Source organism: Cynocephalus volans, chromosome 5 (assembly GCF_027409185.1).
Source record: "Cynocephalus volans isolate mCynVol1 chromosome 5, mCynVol1.pri, whole genome shotgun sequence".
Taxonomy (NCBI): Eukaryota; Metazoa; Chordata; class Mammalia; order Dermoptera; family Cynocephalidae; genus Cynocephalus; species Cynocephalus volans.
The window spans coordinates 135711005-135721136 of NC_084464.1; the positions used below are offsets into that span (position 1 = coordinate 135711005).

Genomic DNA, 10132 nt, shown 5'->3' on the forward strand with positions numbered 1-10132 from the left:
TTTCTCACACATGGTTTTATTGAACATACTGTGCATTTATTAAATGATCTGACTGTTTGACTTAAGAATACTTTGTATAATCTATAACTTTTATAATTTGTACTTATAATATCATATATTAAATGGGATTTTAGCCACCATCTAGATATGTTTGTCATTGGTGCTTTTAATTAAAACAACAAAATATGATTCTCAAAAATTTTTAAATTTGAATAATTCTAAAATGAAAATATTTGCCACTTGTATAGTGCAATTGATTGTCTATGCATTTGTCTTTGTTTTGTGTTGCTATAAAAGAATACCTGAGACTGGGTAATTTATAAAGAAAAGAGGTTTATTGGCTCATGACTCTGTAGGCTGGAAAGTCCAAGATTGGGCAACTGCATCTGGTGTGGGCCCCAGGCTGCTTCCATTCATGGCAGAAATTGGAAGGGGAGCTGATGTATGCATAGAGGTCACATGGCAAGAGAGGAAGCAAGAGAGAAGGAGGGGAGATGCCAGGCTCTTTTTAAAAAGGAGCTCTTGGGAGAACTGAGAGAGCTGGAAGGCATCCACCCCTGAGGGAGGGCATTAATCTATTCATGAGGCACCCACCCCCATGACCCAAATGCTTCCCACTAGGCCCCACCTTCCCACAATAACGCTTTGGGGATCAAATTTCAACACAAGTTTTGTAAGGGACAAACATGCAAACTATAGCACCATCTGATTATCTAAATAACTTTACTTAGGTGCAAGAGCAGTTCATGGAAGACCATAGTAACTGTGCAATTCTGTGTTCTGTCATTTCAGTTTCTGACTTGATGATGGCAATAACATTTTAGAGCAATTATTGTTTCTGAGGCCCATATCCTGGGCCTCTCTGGATTTTCTTCTAATGCACATGTAAATGCACATACTTATACATAAATACGTGTAAATTACATTTGTTATTTTAAAATTAGAAATGTAAGAAACTTTGAGTTTAATATTTTGTTATGAATAATTTTAAACATACATACAAGTACAGAAAATATACTATTTCTCCATTTTGCCATATCAACTTCATCTATCTTTTATGAAGTCCTTTAACGTAAATTCCAGACAGTATAGCATTTTATTTTTAACAAAATAAAATTAAAAAGGAGCTAGATAGAGCTCCTTGTTAAAAAGAGCCTGGCACCTCCCCCCCCAACTTCCTCTCTCACCATGTGACCTCTGTGCATGCACCAGCTCCCCTTCCAATTTCTGCCATGAATGGAAGCAGCCTGAGGCCCTCACCAGATGCAATTACCCAATTGTGGACCTTCCAATTTACAGAACCATGAATCTCTAAAAATAGACATTTTTGTATATACCTAATAAATACTGTAATCACACATTATTATTAGCAATAATTTTTGAATGTTCTCATTCCTTGAGTATATTTAAATTTTTCTATTAATACAAAAAAGGATCTTTTTATTATCTGTTTGTTCAATCAAAATTGAAATAATGTCACATATTGCATTTGGTTATTAAGTCTCTTAAATCTCTCTTAATATCTAGACCAGTGCTGTCTAATAGAACTTCTGCAGTGATGGAAATGTCCAATATGCTGCTGTCCAATATGATAGCCACAAATCATATGTGGCTATTGAGCATTTGAAATATGGCTAATGCTATTGAGCAACAGAAATTTCAATTTTATTTAATTTAAGTTGCTTTCATTCAATAGCCACATTTCTTTACTCTCTTCCTGGAACCATCTATTTCCTTGTGATGCTCTGAATCCTTTTAGTGGGAAATGGTATGTAGAGACCAAAATCAGAAAGCTAAGTATGCCCATTGCTATGTGGGTTACAATTGTGACACAATGAATTTTAATAATTCAGAACTCCACATACATCCCCTAATCTATAATCAATGATGCTTAAATAGAGACTTTTATAAGCCATTATACACAATCACGTTATATTTGTTTGTTACTTATACTTGATCTTTTTCCAAAAGGAATTTTTAGCAGTTGCATAATCTTATGATTGTTGGGTTAATTTCATTCTTTTTTAAATTGCTTTAATTTTTAATTGTAAAAGCAAACAGGGTATTCTTATAATTAAAATGTTGTGAGGAATTTTTTATATTCGTTTCTTTCATGTGGCTCAGAATACATGAGATTTTCACACTGTGTCACAGTCAGCACTCAGCCTTTTTCCTGCATTGCGTTGGGTAGAGGATGGAGTCTAGAATCTCATAAAATGATCACAAATGAGGAAACACTGAAAGAATTCAGCATAGAAAGTTTGCAGTTTGGCTCAGGAAAGACAGATTCGCTGTGCAATGCTGCTAGATTCTAGCCTTCCACCCTGAGAGGGCTGGCCGGTTAGCTCAGTTGGTTAGATCAAGGTGTTATAACACCAAGGTCAAGGGTTTAGATTCCTATACTGGTCAGCTGCCAGATAAATAAAGTTACCCTAAGAGAAACCAAAGCCAACGTGCACACACAGGGCTCCCTCCTCAGCAAAGAGAAAAGAGCTGCTGGTTTTCCTCAGTATGCTTTTAATTTGCTTTCCATTTTGAAATAAATGCATTATGCTAATAAAACATTTCTTAAGGTAGACATTTTTATTAGTAGCTACAAAACCATACTTAAGTTATAAGCATTCAGCTCTTCTGTGTCTTTCTCTTAAATTATAATTTCCTTTTATTCCTATTTAAAACCCAAGGGTAAAAGATGTGTTTATATGCTTTTTTCTCACTCACTTTCCTCTTTTTTGTAACCACAGAATGACAGCCTTAAATTTTAATTTCCTGACTTTGCTTGTCATGGTCTTACTTTTTTAAAACAATGAGTTTAAGTGAATTTCTCAAGCCATTATTACTTAAACACATTTGCACAGCATTATAGAATTTTAAAACATTATTGTTAGCAATTGAAACTCACTTTTTCCCTTGGACTTTTTGTTCAGTGTTTTTTGGGTTGCTCTTATCTTTGTATGATTTGTTTATGAAATTGTATATTTTTCAAAAAATAGAGCAAACCCTTTTTGCATGATAGGTGTCACTGAGAAATATAATAAACTAGCATGTGGGCAACAAAACCTGGGTGTAGTCTGGACTTCACCATTTTCTGTTTGCATGAGTTTAATTCATTAAATTGCTCTTGTCTATAAATTGAGGACCATAGCACATCTTCCACTCATCACACAAGGTTGCTATGAAGATAGAAGGATATAATATTGCTTTCAGGATGGCACTACACTCGCCGATGTATGGCTGGTGGTATATATTACTCAGAGGCTGAACGCAGTCTCTGTCCTTAGAAACGCAGACAAGGAGGTTTCACCAATGGCCAGGTTTTCTTGCACTGTGGTGTGTTATTTTCTCTGGCATGCTATTCCCTGTTCTGCTCTTGTAGAACTGTGTCAGTGGGTCACCAAAAGAGAGAGCTGATTCAAAGACTTCCTTGAAACGAAAGTAGTCAGACCTCTTGGTATTATGGAGATGATACAACTGATTTACCGTTTCTCTCTTTTTCTTCTGCTCATGTTGACACTTAGACCTGGAAACAGACATGGGAAAAGATAGAGAACTTTCCGGACATTTCTTTATCTAGTGTGCTATTGTTGACCTGCTCCCCTGGATGTCTCCACACGCATTTGGTTCTCCCTTTTGGTCACATTTTTCCACTGACCCTGGCAAAACAGCAGCTGTCAGTAATATTTCCATGACCTGCTTTCAATAGATGTTATAATTTAAGCAAGTTTTCTATGTACAGCTTTTGGGTTGAACCGTGAAAAGCTAAATGAAGGGGAAGCTCTATTGAGTGCAGAGTCAGAGTGTCCTGCCCCAGACATTGCAAGATGTGGATTTTTCATTTGTTTTATTTGGTGACACTTAGAATAAACACTCTGAGATAGACTCTTCCTTGGGCGGGCCAGCAAAGATAGAATTGCTTTAGAGCAATTTGGCTTTTGTCTTAATTTTAATAGTCTGGAACTAATATATGACTAAGGAAAGAGCTATTCTTCCAAAAAACTATGAGACCCTAGGCTATGTGGTACATAAACTATTGGTAAGTCTGTAAACATGTAAGATAAAGAGACTTCTAGAGACATCTGGGACAAACTCCAAATTTGAGAAAAGTCCATCCACATTAGCAAGTGTTAATTTAGGCTTCGGAAGTGGAGACACAGGTGAGTTATGAAATTCCAGTCACCATCTGGACCTTTAATCCCCTAACTTTTAAGGTTCTTTTCTATGAAAAATTAGCAACGCTGAACTTGGAGGCATTTAATTGATTTTGTGCTGATATAGGAAGGCAATCACTCATGAGAAAAATTTGGTAACCATTAACCTTACCTTAGCAGCATTCCAGCTCAAGTTCATCCCTGACTTTTAAGATACTACTGAAGATTACTACATTATCTTTTATAACCATACATTTTAAAAAGATGTCTCTTTGGGAAGGAATTCTGACTTTTAGAATTTTAGTCGAAAGTAAGTATTTTCTCCAGATGAGTAATAGAATAACCAGAGAATTCTTATTTCTTACTCTTTTGGGCACTATTTATACCTGGTTATTATTTTAAAACAAAATAAAAACATAATACCATCTCATGAGTTGCTTTGGTTTTACAGAATTACTTTTACTTATATATTTTATTAGGTTTGCAATTTGTAAAACACAGTTTGCTAAGGCTTGTGTGAAGTTGCTATGTGAATATAATAATAATAGTAATTGTTCAGCATGATGAAAAAAACTATTCATATTCTAAATGAAAATGTGAAGATAGTCTAATTCTGACAGAAAACCACCTGTGGACATGGCCTTTTCTCATTTTATTTCTTCTGTTTTCTACAAAGAATCTGAGTATTTATTTAAAGTGCTTTAACAGGATATCCTAGTTAAAGCTTTGACAGACTGTTTATAGTTCACTTCTGCCCAGGGGCAATTAAAGGCACATTACAGGATAAGCAAGGTGCCTCCCCAGCAACAGGAGGAGGATGTGCGGGCAGGATTATTAATGCTGAAGTGAATTAGGATAGAGTGACATGTCTGCATAGCACCAGGGCTTAGTAATGTAACAAGAATTCATTTGCAGAAATCCGTAATTCTTATAAGTTCTTTAGCGTAAATGAAACTAAAATTTAGGGACAGGGAGCAAGGAGGATGCACAAAGATATATATGACAGTGTTAAAAAATATTCTTCCAGCACAAAGACACTTAATCCTCCTTTGTCAAAACTATTCTGTCTGCTTGAAAAGTTGGCGTAGGGCCCAGGGCTTCAAGGTAAGAATGGAGAAAGGGAGCATTTCTTTTTCCCGAGTCCTCAACCTTCTGATCTTCCTTTACTTTCATGCCATAGGTATGTGTCTGCTGTGACCAGTATGTTTCATTTATTGTTGTAAGATGTACTTGCTCTGTGCGTTTCTGGTGCAGAAAAGGAGCTGCCCCACTCACGCCCACTGGCCGTTTTGTTCCTACACATGGTGGTTCTTGTGCACAGTCGTTAGTGCATCCTGGTCTTTGTCTATACTGGGAGAATTAGGTGTTTTTGAGTTGTCTTGCCCACCCTAGGCTCCGAGCCCTTGAAACACTGTACTTTCTGGAATTCGAAGATTTCAGTCAATTTGATTTGTTTCTTGGAAAATTCCCCTTTGACTTTGGAGAAGCTGATTATTTGAAAAGTTCTCTCAAAATATGAATTAAAATACTAATACTAATTAAGGTAGTAATACTAATTAAGGTACTAATACTATATACTACCTTCTTTATATTGATCTTGTTTTAAATATCTGGTCCTGGAAGAAGAGCCAAATATGAATAAAGTGGTAAGCTATGTGGGTGGAATCTAACAAGAACACAGACAAATTTTAAGTTGAAAATATATGAAGCTGATAATACTTAGTATTAGAGTCTCCTGAGCAGACTTTTGGAGTTCTGAGTCAACCTAAGTACTATGTCACAGAGGATCAGAACTGGACCAGGAAGCATAGGAAAAGCAAGCGTAGATTGTTTTAACATAGTACTTTAATTTACTTGTTTGGAAAATTAATTCTATATTAATTGAAGCCCAGCCAAGTAGAAAAATTCATAACCAGAGAAAAACAGAAACAATCCTTTCTTCCTTGTCACTTTTATCTCCATTCTCACTTTCATTCCTCTTTCCTCTCCATTAGTTTCAAGATACACAGTTTTTTTCTTTTTTATGCATTTTTATGTAAATTTTACATTCACATACAAGATATTGGAATACTAAGATATTTCCTTCTGCCTCCTTTTTTGTCACTAGTTCTTTAAGAGCCAGGCTCTTTGCTCTATGTAATGCTTGCTTCTAAGCACTGCATCACATTTGGTGTTAGATATCCACCTTATTGAGATATTCACTCTCAGAAGTCATTATATGTCACATTGCTGCAGTGACTACAAACGCACGCTCAATAACGAAAAAGATAACATTAAATTTTATTTTTAATTGGTTTCTTGTGTCAATTTAGTGTTTCAGTGCTGCACTGGAAAATGTTAGCATTAACATGTAAGCAACCAATTAAACTAAAATATGGAATTTGGATGGACAGATACACATCAGAGAAATATGTGTCTGTAATCCATATTCTTAAGTCTAGGGAAACATCATTTATTTAGAACTGTTTCAAAGAATGCTATAACTACCAGGTGATTTTGTTTAGGAAAACATTAAATGTGACTTAGTGTCAGAAGTCAACTCAGAATACCTGTCTGTCCTCTTTGTCTTGTCATTTTTGTGATACACAGTCCCTGGGGGAATATTAGTATAATTTATCTTGCTATGTAGTATTTCAAGTTACGTGTTAAGCCTCTGAGCTTTGAGAGTAAACATTTGTGTATTTGGACAGTGCCATTTACATGGGTGAGGAGATGGCACAAGCTAAGGAACCCGTTTTGTGTCCTAGGAAAGTTTAAAGTTAGAACACAGCACCGCAAGTCTTACGTCAGCCAGTAGGTGAGGAAACTTCACTACCATAACAATAAAATGTTCATTCAGAATTATCATATCTCTTTGCCGTCATGTCCTATCTCGCTCCTTCCTGCATTCCAAGGTCCTGGTGACCTGACCCCACAATTTCCCACCAAGTTACTTGCATTGCTCTTGACAAGAACTCTAACGGAAGCAGCATCTTATACTCTTTAGGGGTGTGGGCTTTCATATCACATGGCCAGGGTTCAAATTCTTGTTCCATCATTCCATAGCTGGGTGACCTTGAGAGTATTGCCTAAATTCTCCTTTCAAATTGCCTGGTCTGTAAAATAGGTTCAATGACTCATACCTGTGCCACAGGTGTTTTGTGTGAGAATTAAATGAGATGCGACACATGAAACACTCAGAAACATGGGTGGCACATAGTGAGGGCTTGTTACCTGTTGTCATTTAACCCACTGTCCCCTTTTCTCTCCCTCCCAGACGATGTACAAATCGCAGCTTCCTGAATCCTTTCTGCTATTTCTCCACCTGGATTACACTCCTGCTTTTCCACCTATCCCTGGCGATTCCTCGGTGTCCCATCTCATCTTCATCGGGGCGTGGCACCACAAACCTGCACACACTATCTGTTATTATAACCCCTGTTTCTCATGTGTTCGTTTTGTCTCCTAAAGGATACTTTAGGCTCCGGAGAACAAAGGCCTTTCGTATTCTTCTTTTGTCCCATGGAAACTAATCCCTCTTAGATGTCAATACCAGGAATAATTGTGTGTTTTCTAAGCCAATGGTTTCATTTTGAGCTTACGGGCACCAGGTCTTGTATCTGCTGGTATTTCTGTTTCCCTCTCTGCAGTTCACCGCTAGAGAGCTCAGAGTCAAGCTGGAGGTCTGCTTCCAGCTGGGCCGCTGTTCTTCATGGCAAACGTTTTGTGTGCAAATCTCTCCCCGCTTCATATTATTTATTTTTCCCACATTTGTTTCCCTGTGATCCTGCATTCTGCACTTTTGAAACCCTGTTGTATTGTGTTTATTTTGTAACATCTTAAATCCTTTCAGGAACTAAGTGGGGCATAAATAGTACATATTTTAGCGTGAGGCAACACGGAGGCATGGCGGGCACTGGCCTGTGCAGAAGACAGACCGAAGTTCAAAGCCACATTACCACTTGCCTGCAGGGTGGCCTGGGACAAGTTACCTCCACTCTCTGAGTCTCTATTTCCTAGCCTGACTAAAGAGAGGATGCGCCCATCTCCCAGGGTGGTTGTGCTACTTAAATGAGATAATGTGTCTGCTCAGCACTGTCCCTGGCATCTAGATGCTAATCCTTAGATATTGTTTTTATCTTATATCCTTGAGTGTGTCTTTAAAAATTAAGCTATGCTGATAAACAGATATTTCTACACTAATGGGTGGGAACATATATGCTGTGTTTAGCAGGTGTTGATCAATTCCAGCTCCTGCGTGAGCTTCCTTGCTCATGCAACTCAAGCACTCACCAGTTGGCTTAGTGAGTAAAAAGGCCATGTCAGGTATCTGGAAAGTTATGCTCATTCCTCTCTCCAACTTCTGTTAAATACCCTTGTAGAAAAAAGACATGAAAGTATGAAGATGTGGTTGTATCTTATGCAACTGTCTGGAGTGGGTTTACCCTCCTAATGATAAACAACTTCTGATAATTAATATCTCCTAAGAATTGGGGATTTCTGGATGTCTGGGAATTAAGATTCTATCAGACAAAGGCTTCCTGGTATCAACAACTTGCTATTGGGTGCTCAAAATGTCCTATCCTGGCCCTGCTGGGATTGGGGGTTCCTTTGTGGATTACAGTATGTGCTTCCTGGTCTGACCTTGCTGTTGACCTCTCTTTCCCCATTAGCCTTGTAGCGGTGCCTGGGAACCTGCATCCTGTGGAAAGACCGAGGATCAGATGACAGCTTCGGGTCAGACTCGTAAATATGTGAATGCATTCTCAGCCCGAACTCTGGTCATGTGAAACGTTTCCAGAAAAGCATTATGGTTTTCAGAACACTTCAAGTTGACTTGGGATCTATCATTCCTCGACATGAAACTTTTCATGAATGGGAGAAGAAGCTATTTTTGTTGTGGTACAACAGTTGAGAGCCGCACCAAGTGCATTTAGTTGGGTGAAATCTTAAAGGATTTTTAAAAATAAATAAATAACAGTCTTACCTAAATTATTAGGTAACGAATTGTAGCAAGTTGTTAATATCTTAATGAAGATTTTTTTTAAAACATAAAATGATTTATCTGTATTTTAGAGGATCCAGCAGATCAGTATTTTTTCCTATGATGAGTTTTTTGAAATTTTACACACAAAAAAAAGGTACTCCAGTATTTCACTTTTCTCAATCACTAAACATATGCATAGATTTTTAAAAAATCAGTAAAAGCATTACTATAAATGTTGGCTAAATACCATGAAGCAATGAATCAGGATTGTAAATGCTCATTTATGGTTAATAACATTGGGGGTACATTTATTGTACTAAACCATTTTATGAGTTTTTTTTGTTAGCTTGCTTTAAAAATTATTACTGTATGAAATAGTTTTATAAAAAATTATATTTTTATTCAGTAATTTAATTTTGTAAATGCCAAATGAGAACTGTGTTTTGCTGCTATGGTCTTAGCCTGTAGAGATGCTGCTAGTATCAGAGGGGCAGTAGAGCTTGGATGGAGAGAAAAGAAACTTGGTTTTAGGTAATTTACTATGCACTAGTATTTCAGACTTTTTTTATTTTTATATATATACTTTTTTTCCTTTTGTAATACATTGGAAAACTTATTTGGGAGATTTTGCATTTGTTGTTGTATGTGTGTTGTCTTTTTTTTTTTTTTTTTTTTTTTGTTACTGTTGTTTTATAAAAGCATGCATTGCACTTCTTGTTTTGGGAGATCTTTGTTGTTGATGTCCGGTGTTTTGTTCCAAGTTCAGCCTGATCTTTAATTCAGGAGTTCTGAGTTCACTCAGCATCCCCCATGGTTTCTGAGTGTGTAGTCTCAGAACTGCCACCCAGATCCTATGTTTGCAGCTAGAGAGACAGAGACTGCTGTGGATAGCCAGTTGCTGCCTTAAGAACATTTGGTGCAAGATGGCCAGCACTGAACTTTTGATATGACAGTGTACTTACTGCCTTGTAGCAAAATAAAGCTGTGCCCTATTTTACTTACTTTTGACTTCTCTCTT

General features: G+C 37.0%; 1 protein-coding gene across 8 annotated transcripts in view; it reads left to right on the top strand.

Annotated features, from left to right (window-relative positions):
* Positions 1 to 8917, top strand: part of MYB (MYB proto-oncogene, transcription factor) — a 32380-nt gene extending 23463 nt beyond the window's left edge. For all 8 annotated transcript variants that reach the window (XM_063097453.1, XM_063097457.1, XM_063097460.1 and 5 more), the window contains one exon: positions 8801 to 8917. In XM_063097453.1, coding sequence (XP_062953523.1) covers positions 8801 to 8917 — 117 coding nt within the window. The remainder of the gene's footprint in view (positions 1 to 8800) is intronic.
* The last annotated feature ends 1215 nt before the right edge of the window (positions 8918 to 10132 follow it).